Source organism: Typopeltis vanoorti, chromosome 18 (genome assembly GCF_054136105.1).
Source record: "Typopeltis vanoorti isolate ZY-2024b chromosome 18, IOZ_Tvanoo_1.0, whole genome shotgun sequence".
Lineage (NCBI taxonomy): Eukaryota > Metazoa > Arthropoda > Arachnida > Uropygi > Thelyphonidae > Typopeltis > Typopeltis vanoorti.
In genome coordinates, this window is record NC_143566.1 from 23,407,156 (window position 1) to 23,433,960 (window position 26,805).

A 26,805-nucleotide genomic window follows, 5' to 3' on the forward strand; every position below is an offset into this window, starting at 1 on the left:
AAAACTATTGGCCTGACCTCTGATGAAAAATAAAAATCCTCATTAATAGGTGGCATAAAAATCCCAAGAGATGGGATGGCACACATTCCGCCCACTTAGTTCTTCAAGTTTTCTGACAGACCCCAATTTTAGGACTTTAAGCAATTATATCAGCTTTTATTGGCTATCATCGAATACTGTTTTGTTTTAATTTATATGTATACTTATATGAGTAACTTTGTGGGAACATGTTGCTCTCTATCTGAATTTATTTTTGTAATCAAATACATAATAATAACAAGACTAGCATTGATGAAGTGAGGTTTATTTAAAAAATTATAAATTATTGTTAGGTTTCTGTGGCCTATAATTTTCAAACCTGAAACAACAAAATAAAACTTCATACAGAATATGAAAGTGTAACTCAAAAAGTTTTATTACTTATAGAATCAATTCTACAGAATGCTAAATAACCTCAGCGTGCTCACCTTTCGTGGCACGTAAGATGTCAAAGCGATAATTAATTTCCCTCCAAGTATTTGCCATCGTTTGTGGTGTAACTATTTTTATCACAGCAACAATTCTGGTTTTCAGTTTATCGAGGGAGGTCACCGGGGTCTGGTAGACAACGTCCTTCACGTATCCCCACAGGAAGAATCAAGCGGCGTAATATCAGGTGAGTGCAAGGACCACAAGATCAGTTCACCACACCAAACCCAGCACCCAGGAAAATTAATGTCAAGAAATTCTTGAAAAATAACAGCCCAGCCCAATGTTCCAGTGCTCCATCTTGCTGGCACACCACATTTGTCTGATGATCTTTCAACTGGGGTAACAGATACAACTGTAGCATGTCCAGATAGTTTGCTACTGTCCAGTGCCGCACTCAGGATTTAATCTTGGAGGGGGCTGAGTGCTCAGGATTTAACCTTGGAGGGGGGGGCGCGAGTTAAATAGATGATTTGCAAATACACGCTATACATCGCATATGACCTATGACTGAGCATCTGCAGTGATCACTAATTCATAAATAGTATAGAAATAGAAGACATGACACAACATAAATAAAAAAAATGAATTTTAATTAGGAAAAGATTTTTGGAAAATTTTCTAGTGTTTTTTCTTTTTCTTTCGGGGGTGCCCGGCCTCTTGCCCCCCCCCCCCCCAATATATTGTTTCTATATATTCGGCACAGACCTCTTGTAGTTTCTATATTCAGCTATGAAATAATGTTGGATTCAATATCCACTTAATTTGTACCATCATGTATTATATTTGCAGAGTTTTTTCTTTATGTTTCATTGCTTGTTTGCTTTGCCGAGGTCTGGAGAGTCATTTTGCTTGTCATCATAGAATTTATGCCTATAAGAAAAAAACTCAAGCTGTTCAAACAACTCTTGATAACTTCTTTTGATAAAAAAAAATTGCAGTAAATAATGCAGGTACAAGTATTTATTTAACATTTACTTTGTATTCATTTTTTATCTTTCCTAAAAGAGTACCATATAAAACGAATTATTAATACAGTAATCGATCATGGACGAATTGTAATTTTTACCATTGATTATTATATTTGATTAACGTGATTTAGATATATGCGGTAACATTGAGGGATTAATTAACCATGTTAATCGAGGGATCTTCTTCTTCTCCTCCCATAGTCCTAAATGAACCGTTGCGTCATTCATGCCTAGTACGTTATACTCTTTTCTAGCCTCCTCCAGTCGCGATCTCTTGTTCTTGATGTCAGTTGAGAAAGGGAGGAATTTGTCCATTTTTTGATGTTATCAGTCCATTTTAATCGAGGTCGGCCCCTAACCCTTGATCCCGGAACGATTCCTTCTAGCGTTTGCATTGGAATGCCATTAGCCCTCTCCACGTGTCCGAACCATTTCATCTGTCTTCTTCTGATGACTGTCAGAATATTTTCCCTTTTTCTCCCATCTATTGAGTCAATCAGTTTTTGGACATTTTCATTGGTTTCGTGAGCAGTATAGGGAATTCTCAAAAGTCTTCTGTAAGTTTTCATTTCAAAAGACAGGAGTCTCCTCTCATCTTCCTTCAATAAAGTCCAGGCCTCACAACCATACAAAAGGACAGAATTCACCAAGGTGTCAATTAGTCTTAGTCTGGTTGTGATTGCTATTCTGTTATCTCCCCACAATGGTTTTAACTTCTGTAGGGCCACGGTTGCCTTAGCAATTCGGTATTTAATGTCGGTTTTTTGAACGACCATCTTGACTCAACATGCTTCATAGATAAGTAAACTTCTTTACATTCTCAATTTGCTTATTGCCAATTTGTATCTTTAAGAATTCAATGTCTGATTTTTAGGTTATCATTGTTTTTGTTTTTTGTAGGTTTATGTATAATCCATATTTTTTTAATGTTCCAAAAACATGGCTCGTTATCTCTTGTAATTCTTCTTCACTTTCTGCCAGAAGATCGATATCGTCAGCGAAACGTAAGTTATTTATTCTTAGTCTGCCAACTACTATTCCAGTGTCATATTCATAAAGAGCTTCATCTATGACATATTCCAGAAAACAACAAAGAAAACCTGTCTTACCCCCCCCCCCGTTCTGCTCGGAATGGTTCACTGCTGTAATTTTTAATTTCAATTCTCATATCAGATGAGGAATAAAGAGATTTAATAATCCTAATGATTTTGTTCTCAATACCATAATGTTCTAAAATTTTTCATAATGCCTCGTGCCATATTGAGTCAAAAGCTTTTTGAATGTCTAAGAAGTTGTGACAGATTATTTTGTTATGTTCTATGTATTTTTCGCCTAGTATGTGTATTGTAAAAATATGGTCGATTGTACTTCTGGACTTCCGGAATCCTGCTTGTTCATCTGATAGTCTGCTTTCTATTTTCTTTTTGATTCTTGACAATAGTATTTTTAACAGGATTTTGCTTGGATGACTAATAAGGCTTATTGTCCTATAGTTGTTACATTTATTTCTGTTTCCCTTTTTAGGGATAGGTACAAGGGCAGAAGTCCGCCAATCAGAAGGCCAAGTCTCTGTGTTCCATACGTCCTGAAATAAATTTAGCAAGGTGTCTATGATGATGTCACCTCCTTTGCATATTAGTTCCACTGCGACACCATCACTTCCTGGCGATTTCCATTTTCCAATTTTTGAGGAGCTAACTGCTGCAATAACTTCTTCTTTTAATATCGGGTAATCTCCTTCCTCCGAACCTCCTGGCAAAATTCCATCCAAAATATCATCAGTCAGTTGAGGGTCCTTTTGAGAAAGCTTGGTTGTGTAACATTTCTGTCTATCAATTATTTTCTGGTTATCCATGATAGGAGTTCCATCTTCATCTTCTATGCTCCAATTAATTGCAGTAAAAGGTTTGGTTAGCTTATTGATAATTTGAAACGCACTTTTAGAATTATTTTTATTTAAGTCCTCTTCTATATTTTTGCATTCATCCAATATCCATAAGTTTCTAGCATGTTTGATTTCTTTTTTAATAATCTTAGTAATATTTTTATACTGTTCTCTATTATCACCACTATTAATATGAGATTTCAAATATCTTCTTCCGTCGCATAGGTCCAAAATATTGTTGGTTATCCATGGTTTATTTATTTTCCTTTTGTATCCAAGGATTTCTTCAGCTGTCTCAGTTATCTTTTGTGAGAAGTATTTGGTTTTAGATTCGATACTATTATGCTTCTTGAAGCTTGTGTCAAAAATTTGTTTTAATTTGTATTTATATAGTGTATTTATTTGGGGATCTTTTAATTTTTCTATATTATATCTTTTACGAGTTGATTTTGTAGGTAATCTTTCCCTCATTTTCATATTCACAGTTACGATGACCATATTGTGGTCGCTGCCAATGTCAGCTCCAGGAAATGATCTGGTTCTTGTGAGGTTGATGGAGTTTTTAAATCTTATGCTTACAAGGATAAAGTCAATTTGGTTGTGTGTTTTACTATCAGGGGAAATCCATGTCTATCTTCTGGAAGGTTTATGGGGAAATAGAGTGTTAGTAATGGTAAGTTCATTTTGTGAGGCAAAATTGATCAATTCAAAACCTCTTTCGTTTGTCTCCCCATAGCCATATGGTCTGACAAATGGGAGATACTCCTTGCCGATGTCTGTTCCAATTTTGGCATTCCAATTGCCCTGTACAATCAAAAGGTCTTTTCTATTCACTCTGGTGATTGTTGCATTAAGTTGACCATAAAACTCCTCTACTTCGGAGTCCTCGTGATCTGTGGTTGGGGGATAGACCTGTATGATGGTGATATTGAGTGGTTTTCCTCTCAGGCGGACTAGAGCAATTCTGCTATTCATAGGGTTGAATTCCATGACAGAACTTCGTGATGATTTGTGTATCAAAAACCCGACACCTTCCTTTCCGCCGCAGTCACATCCAGAGTAAAAAAGCAAATGGCCTTCATCTGTTGTTAGCTCTCCTGTTTTAGGCCATCAAATTTCACAAAGTCCCATAACAGTCCATTTATATCTTTTTAGTTATAAGTGCTGTAGTAATTTGAGTTGACCTGATTGTAGTAGAGTCCTAATATTCCAAGTTCTGGTCATTAAATGGTTGCGGAGTCTGAATCTGGATCCAGTTTTTCCATTATTTTTGTCAGTAATAGTGGTAGCGCCAGTCGCTAACTTCACATTGCCACCCCTGGAGCTGCTACCAAATGGCAATACAGACCTTGTTGAACCTGGCGATGTCTGAGCCAGCATGGTGTGCTGTGTTAAATCCTTTGCCATGAATGTCTAATGGGCAGTAAATTAAGACAGATGGTGCAAATGTCCTCTTCTGTCTTCGCCTTCTAGCATTTAGCTGGGCATAGTAGGATGGCCTTCACGCCTTGGGAGGTCCTACCTGGAGTAATGATACTCCCGACGTGCTTCGCCACCCCCCACCCCACCCCCCGCCACGGTGAGGCAGCATAGCAGGACTTGGGGGGGGTAAATTGAGGGATACCTGTATATAATTAAAATAGGTTGATTGGAAAAATAGTGTTTTATAGATATATACGCCAGCCTGGGTGGCGGAGTGGTTAGCATATCTGCTCTCCAGCCAAGAGGCTGCTGGTTCAAATCCTGCATAGCATGGATGTTTGTGATTGTCTTCAACCTTCATACATTCATTCACCCAAGTATAGATACACTTTCCCAATATGGACTGGGTCATTATAGGAGTAGTAGACCCAAACCTCCCTCAATGGGAGGAGGAGGCCTTCACCCTGCAGTGGGTAGAAAAATAGACTGTTCATCATCATAGATATATACATAGTCCGTCAAAAATATATATACACACTTCAGCAAAAGAAAGACCTGTATAAAAATTGTAATACTAAATTTATATGGACATCAAGGGATGGATATAAGTTACCTTTGACTTCTATAATTACACAAGGTGCTCAAAGTGGTTGCCATTAGCATCCAGACATTTATTATTACGGCGAACTACTGCTAGGGCAACGTTAGCCAAAATGTTCAGTGGGATTGCTGTACATGCAATTTCAGTTTCTTTCCAAAGGGCCACCAGTGTAACTGGTTTTCTACGATACACTACACCCTTTAGAGTCCCCCATAGGTAGAAGTCCAAGAGTGTTAAATCAGGAGAACGTAGGGGGAACTCAACTGCACCTCTTTGTCCTATCCCTTGTCCCCGCAAACTCTCATCAAGTTAAGCTTTCACGTCTCAGTGGTAGTGGTGGTGGTGCACCACCTTGTTGGAAGAGAAATTGATCATTCCTATAAAATGCATGAATGGCAGGTAAAATGGATGTGCGTAACATGTCTAGGTACACTTGACCAGTAACAGTACCTTCAAAGAAGAATGGTCCTATTAAATCCCTAGATGACAATCCACACAAGACATTGAGCCTCTGTAAATTGACTGCCTTGTCCACATGTCCTTGTCCATCATGAATATCTGCACTTGTCAGGTGTGTTGGAGGTTGTGTTGCAAACTCACACCTTCATTGTTGTTGAACTTCAACAACATTCTCAAATTTAAAATTTGAAATACCACTTTAAAATGGTCTTGCATTCCTCGAATGACAATCGTTCCTCAGCCATTTTGTTTGACTGTCCTACCGGTCACGTGTCAATGCTAGTATTCATGTGAGTAACGACATCTTTTGAGAGAACATCATACTACACATTGCTACCGTGATCCGATCCAACTTCGAAAAAAAGTCCATAGATGACATCTGTTAAAGTGGGTATACATTTTTTTGATGGACCGTATATATATATATATACTGGGGGGGGGGGATTCCCCCGGCGCCTATGTTGCCCAACCCCCATGTTCCGGGCTGGTAAGCTGGTTCTCCTTCAATTCTGATGACTCGAGACTTGAGACAACAATGTGTTTGTCTCCTAAAATGTTTCAGATTTCGGCCTATCTTTTTTATTTATATAGAATAGATATAATATCATGAAATGGTGAATTAGGCAGTCTTATATGGAGATATCACAATGGTTTTCTCATACAGGCAAATTAGCCATAAGAACACACACAATTTACATACAAAAAATACTGTTGATGACAGTAGATAGTGTTGTATGTTGAAGGTCATTGTGGTGATAGTAGTAGTAGTTGTAGGGTTAAGTAGGACAGATGCTGAGTTATGTATAGTGGAGTAGCGTACCTTCCTACAGTAAGTCCTTGAAATTCTGGGAGGTGTCATGTGAAAATAATAATACTGATATATATTCAGCAGATTCCTGTTTTTATCATTTGGGATAAATGAAGAACAGAAACAAATCGAGAATATAACCCAAAGTTGCATTGCTTATTTGGGCCACATTGCCACTTTATCGCGATGTAGATGCCGCACTTGTAGTGAGTTGCCTGGAGAGTGTTGCTGTCAGTTGGCGCCAGGATACAGAATAGAGAGGACTCATGTATTTTGACAGCATAATGATTCTACTTATAGTCACTGCTAGATAGCTTACTTTTAATTAAAACGTGTGTTAATTTTTTAGTAAAAAAAAGGGTAACAAACAGTGTAGCGATTTTATTTATTTATTTTTTAATAAGGTTCCTGTCAAGATCTAACATTAGCAGATAAAATCACATTACTTGGCAAAATAAAAAGCCAATTGTCTATCGTCAATCATCATTAGCTGACAGATAACCAGTGTTTCAAAATCTACAATTGCATGTTTGTTAGTCCAGCAGGACAAATTGCAAGAAGAATGGGCATCACATGATGGACAACAGGGAAAATCCCAAAAACAGAAGTGAGAAGTCAAGGATCCAGACATCGAGGAGGCTCTCAATCAATGGTTCTGTATTGTAACTGGACAAAGTCTGCCTGTTAATGGTCAAATGTTAGAAATCAAATCAGAAGAGTTAGCTAGAAATTTAGGCCATGTGAGCTTTAAAGCTGCAGATGGTTGATTATTGTGATGGAAAACCAGACATGAAATAAAATTTAAGAAGACACATGGAGAGAAGGAACAGTGGAAATTAACTAAACTACCCATTGCCGCATCAGTTTAGTCCTGATGAAATCTGTGAGGCTGACGAAACAGGTAAGTTTTTCTGTGCCACACCAAACAGCTTCTTGAGCTACAAAATTACAGCACTGTTAGATTCAAAAAAAAAAAATAAATAAATAATCATGTTGCCTTGTTGTGCTGCTGTAACATGTTGAGAAGTGACAAATGGAAGCTGTTGATTATTGGAAAAAAGCACCAAGCCTCAATGCTTTAAAGTGCATAGAATGGACAGTTTTCCAGTTCTATATTATGCCAACAAGAATGCATGGATGACTTCTGTTATTTTTCAGGAATAACTAATGAGTTGAGATGCAGAATTTCAACAAAATTCAAGAAAAATTCTTGAATCCTCAATTAGATTATTTGAAAAACATTCAACTTAAATTTCTTCTTGCTAATACCACATCCCTGGTACAGCCAGTGAACTTGGGAATCAAAAATTTGAAGACATTGCATTGCGGAAGGTGGGTGTACACTACAAAACAATTGAAGAAAATCTACTGACATCTTCAATGGCCAAAGAAGTCAGTGCAAAGGTTATCATTTTACAGGCAGTACAATTTATTGCAGGTTATTAACGAGAAGACAGTTCAAAGCTGCTTTGCTCATTGTGGCTTTAAGAATTCAGACCAGGAAATGCCAGATATGACTAATAAAAATGAAATCATTTTGGAACTGCAACACATTAGAAACTATGAAGAGTTTGTATGCATTGACAACAGTCTTCAGTGTTACAATGAAAATTAAGATTTGGAGAATATGATTGTTGAACAAATTGCAATAAAACACCTAAAGATCCCAGAAGACGAAGAAAGTAATGAGGATGACACACCTGAACATGAGTGAGTGACTAACCAGAAAGTCAAGACATTTATTGCTGAATTACAACGTTACTTTATGCTAGAAGGCAATGAAGGCAGTCCTTTATCTGAATTAGATATCTGTGCTGATTTTGTTCAGTTGAAGTCTAGAAAGGGAACACCTCAGGGTACACTCAATGAATTTTGCCAAAATAATTGTTAAGGAAAATTTGCTTATTTGATAGATACTCTCATATAAGTAACCTCTTTATGGATACTGCACATATGTGTAAATTAAGTTTTTTAAATAAAAATATGGTTAACAAAGGGATACTGAAAGTTTGTTTATTTTTAAACATTTTTAACTTTTTGTGATATTTTGGCTTTTTCCATAAAATTTTGCATAATTGGGTTAGCCACTTAATTTGGACAAAGTGTTCTAGTCCCGATGTGTCCCAATTAACTGAAATACACTGTGTATGTGTGTGTGTGTGTATATATACACACACACAGGGTGATTCTGAATTATTGTTGGGGTTTCTGTGGCCTATAATTTTCAAACCAGAAACAGCAAAATAAAACTGCTTACAGAATATGAAAGTATAACTCGAGAAGTTTTATTACCTATAGAATTAATACTGCAGAATGCTAAACAACTTGGACATAAGATGTCCAAGCTAGAATCGTTTTCCCTCCAAGTGTTTTCCATTATTTGCGGTGTGACTGTTTTTATCACAGCAACAATTCTGGTCTTCACTTCATCGAGGGAGATCACAGGGGTCTGGTATGCAATGTCTTTCACGTATTCCCACAGTCAGAAATCAAGCAGCGTAATTGGCTGAGCATGGAGGTCACGGAATCAGTCCACCTTGCCCAACACAGCACCCAGGAAAATGCATGTCAATAAATTATCAGACAATGAGTGCCCAATATGGCAGTGCATTGATCTTGGTGGAACACAACATTTGGTTGATGAGCTTCCAACTGTGTTAACAGATACAGCTGTACCATGACAAGATTGTTCACCACTGTTACTGTTTTTTCCTCAAAGAACAAAAGGGCCCAAAACTTCCAAATATGAAAAAGCACACCAAACAGTCACCTTTGAACTATCTTTTTCGAATACTTGAATGGCCTGAGGGTTTTCTGATCTCCATATTCTGTAGTTATGATGATTTACTGATATGCAAAATGTTGCTTCATCACTAAATGTTCATTTTCCAGCTTCAACTTTTGACAAAATGTATAAATTTGAAATGGTGGGGTTTATCATCTGGCTGTAAAGTCTGCACAATCTACAGTTTGTTTGTAGGCACTGAGTTGAAGGCAGTTATAAAACCCTCCAAATAGTCGTTTGTGGTATACCTAACTACAGAGAATCTTGTCTAGTTGATTTTTGTGGGCTCCGATAAAATGCTTCCTCGATGTGATCAACATCTTCCTGTGAAGTGCTCAGTCTTCCCTCTCCTTTTTGGTGGTGAACACTACCAGTCTCTTGAAATTACTTTAACCAGCATCGGATAACATTATCTGAAGATAGATGTTTTCCATACTGAGTTCTGTAATGGCGTTGTGTTGTTGTAACGGACTTTTGTTTCAAAAATCAAAGTATGCACATTGCTTTCTCTTGAACAGTCGCCATTTTTGAAGTATGACATCACATTATCTCCAAGACATCAATTCAGTGAATACATCATTGCCAAATAAAACTATTTGAGTTACACTTTCAAATTCTGTAATCAGTTTTATTTTGTTTTTTCTGGTTTGAAAAGTATAGACCACGGAAACCCCAACAGTAATTTAGAATCACCCTGTATATAAAAGCAGTGTATCCCTCTGTAAATAGTGTTTGTATCCGTAGTGCTAGACTGCTCAAAGAAAGTCTTTCTAAGTCAGTTCTAGTTGCTGACTAGAAGAATTTTTTCTAACCTTTACTTCAACTGGTTCCCAACTGAATTGATCTCGGGCATGGGTAAGGCTGTTATTTCTCTCAGAAACTTGGGTTTTTTCCTCCTTTAAACTCAGGAAAATTCACTGTGGAACTTGCTCTATTTTCCGACAATAATATATTTCGTTATAGTTACAGGTCATGAGATAGTGGCACTTGTCTGCCACACTGTCTTCGTTTGGGGGGGGGGGGGCATTTAAAATTGGTAATAGTCTTTCAGCCATTCCTGATTGTCTGATAGTGGAGATAGATTCAATCTCCAAAAGTTAGATGTGGCTAAAATTTCTTTGCCTGCTTCCTTAAGGCATTAGCAGATTTATTTTATATACATATATAATCATAGTGATGTTATTAAAATGCTTATTTTTATAGATTATATTTTTTTTTTCAGGAATAAAGAAAATTTGAAGTATTAAGAAATATATCATCAATCAGAAGTACACTATGGAAGTTTTGAATATGGATGTTCAGTTGGTAATTAAAACACCAAATCAAAAAATTGAAGATCAAATAGTATACTGCAGTTTAGAATGGACAGTTCAGAAATTAAAATCCCACCTGTTTGAAGTATATCCCAGTAAGCCAGTAAGTAATAATTTTAGATTAAGGATTCATATTTAACTGACTTGGAGTGGTGGGGGGGGGGGGGATAGAATCATCAAAGTTAAATCTGTAGTAGTGCTTTTTATTTCATGTCCACATTTTCAATTCCCTGTGAATCCGATGATTGTGATACAAGAAAGAAAGTAACAATTTCAAATTCATTTCACTCAGATGATGATGTAACATAGTGTTTCTCACACTTCAGATATCCGTGTACCCCTTCTTAAATTTTCGTTATTACCAAATACCCCCTTATCAAAATAATAATAAATAAATAAAAAAGTGTAGTTCTTTGTAAATGTCCATTTTATTTGAATTTCGATGTACATATAAACAAAAAAAATGATTTATTTTTAATAGGACAAAATTTATAGTTTTGTCTTTATAAATTTTGACAAAATTTATAAAGACAAATTTATCTCGCTAATCCAAACCTCTTTAGTTCGAACCCTCCAGTAATCCGAAGTGTGGTTTGAAAGAAGAAAAAAAAAGTTTTATTACTTATTATTATTTTATGTACTATTATTTTTATTTAATAATTATTATTTTAACCATTATTATTTATTTTATTATTATTACAGTACAGTATTTTTTTTTTTTTCATACTGTCGATTGTACGGTTACACTGTAGGCCTATTTTGATTTATTGTTTGTTCACATTTGCTTTTTTATACTGTACAGAACATACTATATTGTCGGCATGAATCACTCTGTCGAGAGCCATGGATAAAACTGTGGCCTTCTAGAATTTACCAAGATGACTACAGTGATACTCAAAAAGCGGAAATTAAAAACATGCATAATTTGATTAAAAAATATAAATCCAAATGTTGAAATTTCACAAACAGATGTTAAGGAATTGAAAACAGGTAGAACCAAAAGTGAATTCGAAATCAAATCAGATGCTAAAATTATAAATATTACGCTACGGAATGAATTAGAAGATGATGATGACAATAAAGAACTCGAAGGAAAAAAAAAGTAAAACATGGAGAGGCAGTTGACAGGTTTAATGTGTGTATAGAATGTGCTAAGCTGAATGATACACTATTCCACAAAATTGTATTGCTAATGCAGCTCCGAGGAGAAGTATTCGAAAAAAGTTTAGAAGCAAAAGAAAACCAGTGACTTTTTTTGCAAAGAAATCAAAAACTTTTTTTTTTCTTTTTTTTTTTTTCTTTTTTTGTGTGTGTGTGTATGTGTTGTGTACAAGAAAGTGATATTTTGTATGCAAATTAAGTTATGTACTGAACTATGCAATTTTATTAAATCAGAATCCTCAACAATACTAGTATACACAAACTAAATTTTTTTCTAAAATAAACTTGTATACTGTATTATTTTTTAATTTTTATATTACGGTAGCATTTTTTCTATCAGTTACTTCATTTATTTACAGAATTAAATTGATGTACCATTAGAATCTGATTATTTTTGTCTTAAACACTAGTTATTGTTGTCTCTTGGGAGAAAATTCGCTAATCCGAACTTTTCGCTACTCCAAACGATCACGGTTTTTATTAGTTCGGATTAGCGAGATACCACTGTACTATAAATTTTTACTTAATTTAAATAATTTATCATCAATGAGAAGAGTGAAATTGCTTATGGTGGGATAAAATTTCAGCAAACTTTCGCTCTGTAGTTGTTAATTTCAATCTCAGATGGGTTCGACATGTATTATGCAGTTCCTCTTATCCTTCTTAATATCTACAAGAGCTGAAAATCCAACTTTGCACAGATATGAACTTGGAAATGGAAAAATGAACCTTAGAGCTTTATCTGTTAATTCAGGAAATTCATTCTGTATTTGTAGCCAAAATGAAGATAACGTATTCTCGTTATATTTATTTTTTAGGAAACCATCAGAAGCTAGTTTTAAAACTTGTTCTATTCTTTGGCATAGATTTGTTGATATTGAAAGGGTATCTTATCCATTCAATATTAGTGTCCAATTCGGGGAAATTTCTAGATTTCTTTTCTAGATTCATTGGTAAGCTTTGTAAATGCTGCATGATTTCACATCACCGTCAGTTTGTTTATTTGAACTTTCGAGCAATTCATGAAGAGATGGAAACGTGTCAAATTCTCCATTACCAATCTGCTTTTACCATAACTTCATCTTTGCTAAGGTGGTGTTCACTTTATCTTGGACATGAAATATAGAAATTTGCTTGCCTTGTAAAGGCAAAGTAAGCTTCTAAAGCATTTATGTTTTCACCTCCTGACACAAATGACATCATTTTTTGAGATTCCTTTAAATTTTTTAGTTTATTTTGAAAAAAATTCTACAGGTTTGTCCTTGTATTCATTAGGTTTCGATTCAAAATGGCGATTTAAATTAGATGGTTTTTTCATGTTTTAAAGTTTTACCACAAATGATGCATAATCGAATAGGATCCTCAACTTTTCTTGTCCATGAAAATCCACATTTCAAGTAATTTATATTGTACTTATGAAATTTTTTCATCTTCTTCCTGGTTAGTTCTTTAGAGATGTCAGACAACACCCTTATCAATTTCATTTGATCTAGATACAATATCAACATTTTCTTGTTGTTTACAACTACTTGTATCTACTATATTACTCTCTTTTGTGTGTTTTATAAATCCAGTCTTTAACTAATGATCCATACTTAAGAATTCAAAGCTAAAAGAATTATAATATTTATTATAGGTATTACTTCTGTATTTTATCAATGCAATTCTATCACTAAAAGTAGTACAAACATATTCGTTATTTTAACTAACAACAAATTTGTAATATGATCAAATAATGAAGAACTTTGATTAATATCTGCATAATTGTCTTAATTATATCTACTAATATTTCATATAATTACTTTTTTTTATCAGTTGCTAGGTTGCAGGCTCTCAATGTACGTTCATATACAAAGCTGAACAAAGATTCACGAGTGATGCCTGCGAATTTGCAAACTATTCAAATGAAGAATTCATGCATAACATATAATTTATTGATAACTATATATACGTTTAAAATAATTCTTTTTTTCTTAATAATGATTCCATGCGTTAATGATGCATAGCCAAAAATTGCCACGTACCCCCTGAAGACCTTTCACGTAACCCCCCCCCCTCCCCGGGAGTATGTGTACCACACTTTGAGAAACACTGATGTAACAGAACAAATGGTAATCTACATGCCATATCTAAAGACAAATTGGAGGACTTCATATTTAATTTCATGTTTTCTATGCTTAGCGAAATATGCCTAATTGATGATATTAATTGCATAGCAAACCATACTATTCTGTTGCATATATTGTTATTGAAGGTTGGCCAGAGCATTTTTAGAACTCCTTTATTAACATCTGCATTAATGATATCTTTCTACGTGAATTTGTATTGATATATAACCATTAAATTCTTTCATTGTATTATCAGGGATATCTTGAAACACATTCTGAATCATTATTATTTGATAGTGCATTTTATTTAAACTTAATATTAATTTTACACATCATACAAGTCATTTATTCCACATTATTATTTTTTTTTTAAACTTTGAGCTAAAAGAGGAGGAGGAAGAGGGAGAGAGAATAGAAAAGAGATAGGGGAAAAAAGTAGATTCTCAAAGATCAAACTATATTATATGAGTGATCAATTTATTAGATAGGTGACTCCATCGTTCATGGAAACACTGTTTTGTCAAAGGAAATGTTATGTATCTATTTCAGTCTGAGCATGTATACTGAGGTGGTCTGAGATACACATGCACATGTTTACAGTTTATAACAAGAATGGGATTAACATTATGGCTAAGTTAAATACAGCATGATACATAGCACTACATATTTCAGTGTTGGTATCATAGAAATGGTTGGTCTATGAGAATATTCCATTGTACCTTGCAGAATGGTATGACAACCATAAAATCATTCACCAAAGGACTACTTTGTTGATGAGAGGCTGCCAGAAGTTAAAAGAATTGTTAAAAACTATTTCAACTAACAAATGATACTAGTGTCCAAAAGCTAAGGATGAACTACATTTTTACCTATATATGAAAAATTTTCATGACTTCAATCACATGTGGACATAAATTTATTGCCAGCACATCAATAAATTATGTTACACAAAAAATGTGTTATAAATTTTGTATACAAATTAAATTGCATTACATTTTTGACAAAAGTTACAAATTTCCAAAGGATGTATTTATCATCATCATCAAATTCCTGACATGTACCCTCAAAGTGTGTACAGGATATGATAGTACTACATGAAAAATTTACATCATTTCTAACTTCCTATCTACAATTTTCCTCCAAATCAGTCTGTTACTTGTCAAGACTCCAACATTATCAGATCTTATATTTCTATCGTGTAAGGCATTTTGTATCGTATCAATCCACCTATACCTTGGTCTTCCTCTGGGTCGTTTTCCTGCCAACCTGGCAGAGAACACTTGTTTTGCTAATCTGTCCTCACCCATTCTGTGTAAGTGACTATACCACCTGAGATTAGCTCTGCTAACACATTCCTAGATGCTGACAATGTCAAGTTCTTTCCTGATATCCTTGTTTTTAATGTGATATTGATATAATATGATGCCATCTGTTCACACCTCTAATTTTTCTCAGGACTCTCATATCTGCGGTCTCTAGTCTTTGGTCAAGTGTTTTACTTCTGACCCAGCTCTCAGATCCATAAGTTAAAACTGATTTGAACACTGTCTTGTATACAGCTAATTTAGTGTTCTGACTAATTTCTCTCTTATTCCATATGAATTTATTCAGTTGATTTGCTAACATACCAGCTTTGTTGATTCTATTGTCTATTTCCATATTTAATTTACCATCTTCACTAAAAATCGTGCCTAAGTCGCTGAAATGTTTTACTTGTTCTATAAGTTCTCCATTCACAATGCAGTTGATATTTTCAATGTTTCTGCCTATTTTCATTGTCTGTGTCTTTTTAATGCTGACCTTCATATCATATCTATTACAACAGTTATTCAATTTAGTCAGGGATTTTTTCAAACTTGTAGCGGATTTATTTAGAAGTATAACATCATCTGCATAAAGAAAGCTGACATTAACATCTCCAATTCTGATATCGTGTTTAATACCACTTTCCTTCATAATGTGATCCATATAGATAATTAATAACAGAGAGGGTAATGTACATCCATGTCTCACACCAGATTTAACATTAAACCATCTTCCTGTACTTACTTCAATTCTAACTGCTGACTTACAACTCAAGTAAAGACTAAGTATTGCTTGATATAATTTCCCATTGGCACCATATAACTGTAGCGTATTGAATATCTTCTCTCTTGGCACCTTGTCATATGCCTTTTCCAGATCGACAAAACTTAAATACAGATCTTTGTTATATTCCCATGCTTTCTCGACTCTTTGTCGTAAAGTGAAGATCTGATCCTGACAGCCTCTATTTGGCCTGAATCCAGCTTGTTCTTCACCAAGCTTTTCTTTCACAATTCTTCTCAACCGTTTCTCAAGTATACTTGCATAAATCTTGCCAGGAACACTCAGTAGGGAAATACCTCTGTAATTCTCACATTCAGTTTTATGTCCCTTTTTATATATGGGTGCCATGAGAGCTCTACTCCAATCATCAGGAATTCGTCCCTCTATCCAGACCTTTTGAACTATGCAGTGCAGCCACTGTAAGTGGCTCCACTGCATAGTTCCGCCATACTTCAGCATTTCTGGTCGAATATCATCTACTCCTGCTGCCTTTCCACATTTCAAGCTTTTTCTACTTCAAGTATGGATATGTATTTCTGACTGCATGCCTGGTCAGTGTTTTTTATCACTGTGCTGTCATCACTGCTTGTTTCATTTAGCAATTTATCAAAGTAATTACTCCATACTTCAAGAATATCTTTTTCTCCCATTTACATGTCACCTTTATCATCTCTAACTCCTTTTACAGCACCGTTTCTAAGCTTCTTCAAAAACCTCCAGAATATTTTGCCACCTTCTTGATATTTATTTTCTATGTTCTTGCCAAAGTGACTTTGATTGGCCAGTTTTACACAGTGTTTGCTTTCTTACATTTGTCTCTGTATTCTCTAAGAGCACAAGCTGACTTATTTGCCAGGAACTTTTGTTATGCTCTCTTCTTTTCCTTCACCGCCTCTTTAACTTCCTGTGTCCACCATGGAGTTCTGATTTTTCTATCCTTGCACACAACCTCACCACATGCCTCTCTGGCTGAATCAATCAGAGTTTTCTTCAAGGATTGCAACTGAATCTCCAAGGTTTGGTTCCTGTTCTCAAAGTCTTTCATTTTTCTTCAATAATCTTTGTGTATTTTACTCTACTGTTCACATCTGAGAGCTGCTCAACTTTTATTCGCTTTGAAACTTTCTTACATGTTATTCTTTTCAATATGAAATTCAATTTTACACTCTTGCATCCTGCACCAGGAAGAAAACATCACTATCAACAATAATATAGTCAATTAGACTTTTCTTATTCCTTGCCTCCTCTCTCCATGTGAATTTGTGCACATTTTTATGTTGGAACATGGTGTTAGTAATAACCAGTCCATTTCCTGGACAGAATTCCAACAGATATTTGCCATTATTATTAGCTTTGCTCTTTTCTCCAAATTTTCCCAAAATATTTTTGTATGTCTGACAATCATTTCCTACTCTGCTGTTTAGATCCTCAACAAGGACCAACTTTTCCTTTTTCATTGTGTCAGTTGCTTTTTCTAAAGCATCAAAAAATTCCTCCACTTCTACCTTAGTAGAACCTTCTGCGGGACCATAGGCACAAGTAAGTCTCATTGTCCAATTCCCCATTCTGATATTTGTCCACATCACTCTAATTGAGACTGCCTGCCATTCAAGAAGATTAGCATCGTATTTTCTGTTGAATACTTTGCCTACTCCTTCTTTTCCTCGATTGTCATTGCCCGAATATAACATTTTGTATTTATTGCTCAGAAAGATCTCACCAGTTTTTGCCTTTTTTGTTTCAGTCACCCCTATTATATTGATCTGGTACTTATCTAATTCATAAGCTAGCTCTATTTCTTTGCCATTCAGGCTTCTTATGTTGATAGTACCGATCTTGAATTCTGGTGATGTTGAGTTGGGGTGTGCTTTCAGGTTTGTTGCAGTAGGTGACTTTTCGATGTTCGCCCTGGTTCCCTGGCGAAAACAATGGGGGCCTTGTTTAACCGGGCGACGCCCCAGCCAGCATGAAATTCTATCATGTTGTACCATCATTTGAAATTTTGGTTTAAGCCAGTAAGAATACAATTTGGTTTTGCTAAATACCAAATTGCCAGCCCATCCTCGTTCGTTCAGTATCCAGGTAGATACCAAACAAGGTGCACCATGAGAAGGTGAGGATTGGACATTTGGTCGGTTCTCTGGATTCCTTTAAAGGCTATGTGGAGGTCTCCTCTCAGTTATACAGCTTTGACCCTTAAGCACCCCTGGTGCTTACAGAAACTATGCGGAGAGACATATCAGTATGGAATATTTCCACCACCCAAAATGTGATGCAGCTCTCTCAACATCTTGCCATGCTTAGCACCAGAAAATTCAACAGTTCTGGAGGCAAACTGACCCATTCCTCCATCAGAGCAAGGATAAGGCCTTGTTTGTTTTCGAGCAGCAGCAGTGCATCTCCGTATTTCATCCCAAATGTGTTTTGGGGGTTGAGATCTGAGGAGCATGCTGGCCACTTGATTCGATTAATCTCCTCAGTCTCCGAAGTATTCCCACTTCTTCGTATGATCATGTAGCATTGTCATCCATAAAAATGAATTCTTCACCTACAGCACCATGGAGCAATCAAACGTAACGTTGAAGTACTTCATTTCAATATCTTTCACCATTTATAGTTCTGTTTTCCAGCACTTCTATCTCAATGCATCCATTAAGCATAATGTCCCCCCCCGACACACACACACACCATGACCCTAGCACCACCATATCTATCCATTTTAAGAACATTCTCGCGATGGTAAGCAGTACCACTTTCACATAAAATGAAGTATCATCTAGAATTGCAGGGAAGACTAAAACGATCTCATCTGGAAAGAGTACATTAGCACATTGGTGTCTTGTCCAATTTTTATAGAAACAATACCATTGAAAACATGTTCTACAAAGAGCTGTGGATAAAGGTATGCAGACTACAGGCTTTTGGATTTATAGGCCTACTTGTTGCAGACATCTTCGCACAGTTTTGATATTGTAATTGTGCTTGAATGGAGCTGACTTCAAGCTGATCTGTCATGGTAGTGTGTCGATTATGTTTTGCTGTTATAACCAAAAATCTCTCTTCATGCTCCATAGTAGAGAGAGAGGGGGGGGGTGCAACTGCTTAGCTGATGTCTTTTTGTCTAAACTTTTGTCTAAATTTTGTCTAAAAAAAATGTCTAAACTTTTCTGGCCATATCAGTAATTCTGCAGCCATCTTCGAACTTTCCAATAATTCTTCCCCACTTGAAATCATCTAGATGATGGTTTGAGTATCTGTAATAAAGTTTGCAACTTTATTTCTTCATAAAAAGAGCTTCCTTCAAACACAGTTCGCTTACCGCAGCCTTTTGCCTTTTATCCTGTTCAGTACCATCACGTGATCCCTTTGCAAGCAATTCAAAAATTTGAACATGTACCCACTTTCTACTTGAAATCGTCAATTATACAAATTGCCGCTCGCCGATTCTTCTGAATTTGTGGTGTAATATTCAGAAATAGTGTTTGTCCTTAGGTTTTGAGTACCATTGTATAATTGCTCATTTACCAGTACAGCTACAATAATTGCAAAGGAGCTTATCAATATGAGCTTTTTGAATCTTCTCGTGGATAAAGTATATCACTCCCCCTCTCTCTTTGTAGGTAGATTCATTTTTCAAAGTATGAAAGCCCCTTTTAAATTCATTTCACTTATATATCTGTATACAAGTTATTCTTGGATTCAGAGAAAAATGTTTCAAAATTGTATATAGCAATATAATTTGTCAAAACGATAGACTAGAAAAGGACAAAATTTGCTATTTAAAATCACCATTAAAATTCCCCTAAGTGATTGCCACTAGGTGGCTAGTGTATACATCAGTAACTGAATGGTCTCTTAGCAAAATAATTTTATATTATTGTGTTGAGAATATTATGTAATTTTTAGATTGAGTGTTTCTGTGCTCGGAACATAGCGTTTGGTTAAATTTTTTAGACACTATCATTTTAAATTCTTTGTTTCTTGTCAGTGCTCAGTAACAAAATAACAGTGAGAAGGGAGATCATTGTGGAGGTCAGCGTGAAAGATAAATAAAGTGAATGGCATGGATTTTTCCAAAATAGTATGATGCTATGAGTATAATATGTATGCATGGAAATATGTTGCAGATGTTTATGTGCGGAAGTTGAAAAGCAGTGAGTGTAGTATGCAGGAAGGGTAATTTACTGATGGACCACGAAGCGTGTTCAAATCAGAGTAGGGAACATGACTTTGTAAGTGACACTGATGCTAAGAAAGATTGTGTGAATGTTAAGAAAGCATGTGAAAGCATGTGAAACACCCTCCCAGCAAAGCAGTGTGATTGATAATAAACTGTATGATAATGATGGTGAAAAGTAGAGTGCAATTAGAGGTAATATGACGAGTGCAGCTGATGGCAAAAAAAAGCATCTGTAACTGATGGTGAGAGGAAATGATACCAAAAAAAAATGCAAAATTTTAAAGATGAGGTAAGAGATGAAGTAGATACAGAATGAAATAAAGAGTATTATAGATATGTATAGAAGTCTATAGAGAAGAATGAAATGAATGATGTCTGTTATGAAAAAAGGTAATGCAAGGCTCATGAATGGCATTATATATATTATTTAGCCAGCCTGGTTGGCCGAGTGGTTAGCGTATCTGCTCCCCAGCCAAAAAGGCTGTGGGTTTGAATCCTGCTGTGGGCATGGATGTTTGTGATTTTGAAATAGTAGTGGTGGTGGGCGGTAGATGGCATTGGTGTAGTTACAGTTCATTGGTGAATTGAGTGCTGGAGACAGAGTTGTAGAGTAGGGTCCTCCCTCGATGAGTCTTTGGACTCCCTGAAGGTGTCACCTAATAATAATAATAATATGAGTATTCAATTATTAGACATATGGTGAATGAGAAGATTCACAATTTTTTTCTCCAGGGGGGGGTAAAATGAGTAGAGTGATTGGATGTTAAGAGTAAGTGTTATTAAAAACAAATGATCACTGGAAACAAGGAGAAAGTAAGACTGCATATTTTTATTATTAATATCAACAGACCTCCATGAAGTCAAAAGACTCATCATGAGAGGTCCCACTCCCACACACAAAGCTCATTGTATCTTGACTTAAATGCATTCACAGTCCCTGCACTCACCACACTCTCAAGCACTGCATCACCAACCACTCTCTGTGCAAAAAAATTTATTCATTCCTCACCCTCCCTTGCTCTCACCCACCTTATACCTATTCTTGGGATGGCATCTCATTCTCCCCTGTCTCCAGATATTCTATGAAAAATCTTATCCATGTTAATTTGGTAATTATTCCTTACCAACTTATGTCTCAATCATGTCTTCTCTCTTCCTTCTATCCACTAGGCTCTGTAATTTGCAGTCTCTCTATCTGTCCTCATATTCCACATTCCAGTGACCAGAAACCAACTCAATCAGTAGTCTCTGAACCCTCTCCAACATATCATCCTTATCATCTATATCATCCTGAAAACCTGGCCACCAAATCTGTGCACAGTAATTCATATGTGGCCTGATCAAGTCTTGTATAATGGAATTGAAACATCCTTCCTTTTACATTCTCTGCATCATTCCCATAATCCGCTGTGTCATCCTCACGATTCCAGTAAAATGTCCATGAAATTTGAAATTCCCATCCACTACAACCTTCAAATTCTTCATCTGCACCTTCTCCAAAATATCCCCACCAATCCTATACTCTGTATCCCATCTTTGCTTCCCAAATTTTAAAATCATTACACTTTGCAACATTAAAATGAAATCCCCACACACTTGCCTCCCTTCAGACAATCTGTTTTGGTACTCTTTCAAAGCTACAACATCTGCCCTACTCCATAACTCTCCCCAACTTTGCATCATCTGCAAACTGCATATTGCCATTTAAGCCCTTTCCAATGCTGTTTGCATACAAATTAAACCTTGGTGGCCTCAAAACAGACCCCCCTGGGACATGCCACTAGTGACTTTCCTCTTCTGCGATGTCACCATCTCATACACACAACCTGTTGATACCTATCAGACAGCCAATCTTCAATCCAGTGCACTGATCTGCTATTCAGCCACCTCTGTTCCAATTTAACTACTAGTCTGTCATGTTACTCGTGGTAATCCATTGAAAGCCTTTGCAAAATCTAAATATATTACTGTATTTGCATCCCCCCCCCCTTGTCCAATGTATTCGTCACCTTATTATAATAGGTAAACAGATTGCTAAAATGCTTTCTTCCTTTAGCAAACCCGTGCTGTCCATTAAAGAGAAGTCTAGTGCTGTCCACCCAGTTCTGAATCATTGTCTTCACTAGCTTCTCAAACACCTTGACCACAACTACAAAGCAGATTGGCCTATAATTCGAAGCCTTAGTCTTATCATCTTTATGTATTTGTCACCTTGTTATAATAAGTAAGCAGATTGCTAAAACACTGTCTTCCTTTAGCAAACCCATGCTAAACATTAAAGAGAATTCTACTGCTGTCCACCCAGTTCTCTAACACCTTGACCACAAATCTGCCCACCTATAGAATACTGCTCTCACATTTGGAATGGGGGGGAGGGGCTCCTAAAAGCTCCCTCAAAATACTTGACTCAGTACAGAGGAGAGCAATTGGATTAATAAATGACCCATCTCTTACTAACTCATCCCCCCCCCTTTCACACAGATGTTTGGTCTCTGCAATCTGTATATTCTATAAATATTTTCACAGCAAATGTTAATCTGAAATAGCATCAATAATTCCCCCACTCGGTACCAAGCCCATTGGAACACGTACAGCTGCTACCTAGTATTCTTTCACAGTGCACCTTGAAACCCACGAAACAAGTTTCTTTTCCTCCTCCTCCTCCTTCATCCTTGCTACTGCTGTGAACAGTCTTCACCCTGGTATATTTTCCAAGGAATATAATATACAGGCTTTTAAATCAAATGTAAACAAGTTTCTCCTTTCCCAAGTCACTACCCATATATGGTACTTATGTACCATATATGGGTAGGTTGATCAACCAGCATCTCGTGTATGGGCTCAACATAAACTACAGACAAGCAGATTGGCCTATAATTCAAAGGCCTTAGCCTTATCACCTCCTTTATGAAACAGAACAGTTTTGCCATCTCTCCATTGCTTTAGGACCTGGGCTAATTTAATACCCATGTTAAAAATGTATGTTAAAGCTGTTAACTCCTTGGAACATTCCTTCAAGACCAGCAGTGACATACCATCAAGTCCCATGGCCTTGTTGACATCAAGTTTACTCAATTCTTCATATACCTCCTGCTCACTCACCATCAGTGGTTCCTTCCCTCATTCTCACTAGTCTCAAGTTCTGCATTATGCTACAATCACAAGGATTTAATACTTTAATAAACTGCTCATTTAATACCTGTATTTTATCCTTCTCAGTGTTTTATCATTGGCCAACATCGTCCTCCCATAATCATTCTTCCGTCTATTGGCCACATATCAAAAGAACTCCTTAGGATTTCTTTTAGTGTCGTTTGCTAACTGGTGCTCATACTGCTCTTTTGCTACCCTTACTAAGTTGGTCATCTTGCTTACTTGGCTCTTTGTACTCCTCATGTAACTAATTATCTTCACTCATCATTTGCTGCCTCCACAATGCCTTTTTCTTCCAGATTGCACACTTCACCTCTTCAGTCATCCATTTTCCACCTACCTTATTTAATCTCCTGACCTTTGAAATACACTCAGTCATTGCCTCTGCCAGATAATTCCTGATTATAGATCAAGCCATATTGATTTCCTTTTGACTGCCTCCTGAGTTGGCCATAATCACCTGCCTTATAGTTCCACGTATGACTCTTTTTCACAAAAATCCTGATGTAGATTCTTCTAAACAACCTCTTGATCCTGATATCAAGAGGTTGTTTAGAAGAATAAAATTGCCAGATAATTCCTGATTATAGATCAAGCCATATTGATTTCCTTTCCGTGCAATTTCTCATTCCTCACTGCAGGTTCATAGTTCCACATATGACTCTTTTTCACAGAAGTCCTGATATAGCTGATATGGTCCTGATATCAAGAGGTTGTTTAAAAGAATAAAATATAATAGTGGGATTAGGAAAGGTAGTTGGTAAGTTGCCCAGTATGATATTGATACGAGTAGTGACACAGAAAGAGGAAAAATTATGATATAGCAGAAATGTGTGAAGAGAAAGAAATGCAATTTGTAAATGTCTGGGATGAGTTTGAAGTATGAGTTGAACTGTATAAGAGTGATGGACTGTATTCAGATAGTTTTGGTATGAATCTCTGGTGACACTACTGTTATAAGGGAGAGGAATAAGTGCTGAGAATGGATCTGAGCAAATAAGAAGCAGTGTGGCAAATCAGGCAAAAAAAAACCTAGAGAGTTGTTTAGATATGTGGCAAGTAGAATGAAGAATGATCATGGTAAGATGCAGTTATTACTATTATTACAGGCGACTCCAGGGAGTCCTTAGACTCATCGAGGGAGGCCCTAAACATCATGTCCACACAACTATTCGACATTCTCATAGTATCTATCATACCTTGCCTTGAACTCATTCACTGTCATAGCATTAACAACAGACTCTGGTAGCTTATTCCCCTCATTTACCACTCTAAAAGTAAAGAACCCAGCTCTAACACTCTTGCTAACCACACTCTTGCCCAGCTTCCATAGGTGTCCTCTGGTTCTCCCACCACCAGTCCTGATCTCAAAAATATCCTCTGAATTAATCCTATAGAAACCCTTCAACAATTTGAATGTCTCAATCATATATCCCCTTTTCCACCTATCAACCAATTTCTGCAACCCACAAATCCCCCATAATAATTACCCTCCTTCCACTCATTTCATCAATTTGTTTATGCATGCTATCTCCACCATCTATACCATCACCTGGTCTATAGCAGCACCCAACTGTATATTTTATCCTGCTAGTCACAATCTCACACCAAATAGCCTCAAATGATCTCTTTTCACTATCCTGCAATACAACTTCAATTCTCCTTGGCTGCAGTTCATCATCTATCATCAATAACACTCCTCTCCCCATTTTATTCTCTCTGTCCCTCCTAAACACACTATAACCTACACATTCTATTCCACTAACTATATCCTCTTCCGTCAGCCATGTTTCACTAATGCCAATAACTTGTGGCCAGGAAGAGCCAGCCAAGGCCAAAAATTCTTCCTTCTTGTTCCTAATACTCCTGGCATTAGTATACATGAAATGCAGAGGTCCCTTTGTCCCACCCCTATCTTGATGCGTTATTCTAACTATCCCATGCCGATTACTTGTCTTTAGTACTGGCTCAGGTACATTATATATATTCTTACACTCAACTGTCTCACTGATGTCCGCATATCCACTCCCCCCTCCCCTCCTTGGTAGTTCTAGTTTCCCTGGTTCTGCACATCCATTTTCACTTCATTGAGACATTTTTTCCAGTCTCGTCACACCAAATCCATTCAAATGCAGGCCATCCATCTTGTATAAATCCTTTTGCCCATCAAATTCATTCCACACCACACCGTCTGCATAACCTGCGCATAGAGTCATTTGCGATTATGGCCCTCCTTCTAAACTCCTCTCGTACCACGGCAACAGACTCACCATCCTAACTCTGTCACTCTTTTCTTTTGCTACCTTTAACAATACTTTCTAGTCCTCTCTCATAAAAAATTTATCTCCTTTCAATTCATTCGTACCCGCCACAACTCTCAATTCTTTCACCCTCTGTTTTTGCGCTTTCGCTCTTGCTTACATCCTTAAATTTTGCACCTGTGAAGTTAATGGATGAAAGTGGAAGAATGGTAACTGCTGCAGAAGACATTGTTGAGGTATCAGTGATCAACTTATAAGGGTGTTTCATTCTGATCGGAGTGGAATCATGAGGAACTTAAGTGTAAAGGACAAGAGAGGATGACTTAATTGTGAGTGACCAGGAAGTATTTGAGGAAATAAATATACCTGATGTTAATAAGTCTAATCTTTAAAGGTACCTATTGCATGACTATAAACAATAAATTAACTTACACAATAACCACAGTAATTAACTTCAATGAAATGAAAGTATAGATATTTCGTACTGAAAATAACAGTACATGATCAGTGTGTAGAAACAAGCCAATCAAAGGAATGGGAATACAAAGTACATACAGCAGTCTGTGGTTGACTAATTAAAATTGTATTTAAAATTTATTAAAAATTTATTTATTTATTTATTGTTGATGCCAGTAAGGCAATAGGATTTGATGACATATCACCACACGTCTTAAGGGACTGTTCCAGGGAATTGGCAGTAGCATTGGCATGCTTGTTTAATAAGAGCCTTACAACAGCACAGGTTTGAAAGGAGTGGAAGAAGGTAAAATTGTTCTGTATATATGCAGTGATATATAGAAGTTTAGAATTGAATAAAGAAGTTAATAGCTGTTGTATAGATTTTGAAAAAGCTTTTGACTTTGTAAAATGGGATAAGATGATGGAAGTAATGGAAAAGCTTGGTATAGATTGGAAAGATAGAAGTTTAATTATTTCACTATATATGGGACAAACTGCTATGGTAAGATATATATGGTACAACAGAACCAGGTAGACAAGCAGTATGACAGTATGAAATTGTTCAATATGTATTCTAAAGCAATGTTAAAAGAAGCATTGGAGAATGCAGAAGAAGAAATAAAGATAGGAGGTATACAGATATTTGCAATACAAGATGCAGATCACAAAGCATTATTATCAAA

The 26,805-nt window shown here is 36.3% G+C and overlaps 1 protein-coding gene across 2 annotated transcripts in view; it reads left to right on the top strand.

The window, feature by feature from the left end:
- The window catches only part of LOC150096542 (homocysteine-responsive endoplasmic reticulum-resident ubiquitin-like domain member 2 protein), a 225,975-nt gene that overhangs the window by 37,992 nt on the left and 161,178 nt on the right, over positions 1 to 26,805 (top strand). For both annotated transcript variants that reach the window (XM_090407974.1, XM_090407973.1), the window contains exon 2: positions 10,622 to 10,815. In XM_090407974.1, coding sequence (XP_090264100.1) covers positions 10,675 to 10,815 — 141 coding nt within the window. In that variant the 5' untranslated portion in view covers positions 10,622 to 10,674. The remainder of the gene's footprint in view (positions 1 to 10,621; positions 10,816 to 26,805) is intronic.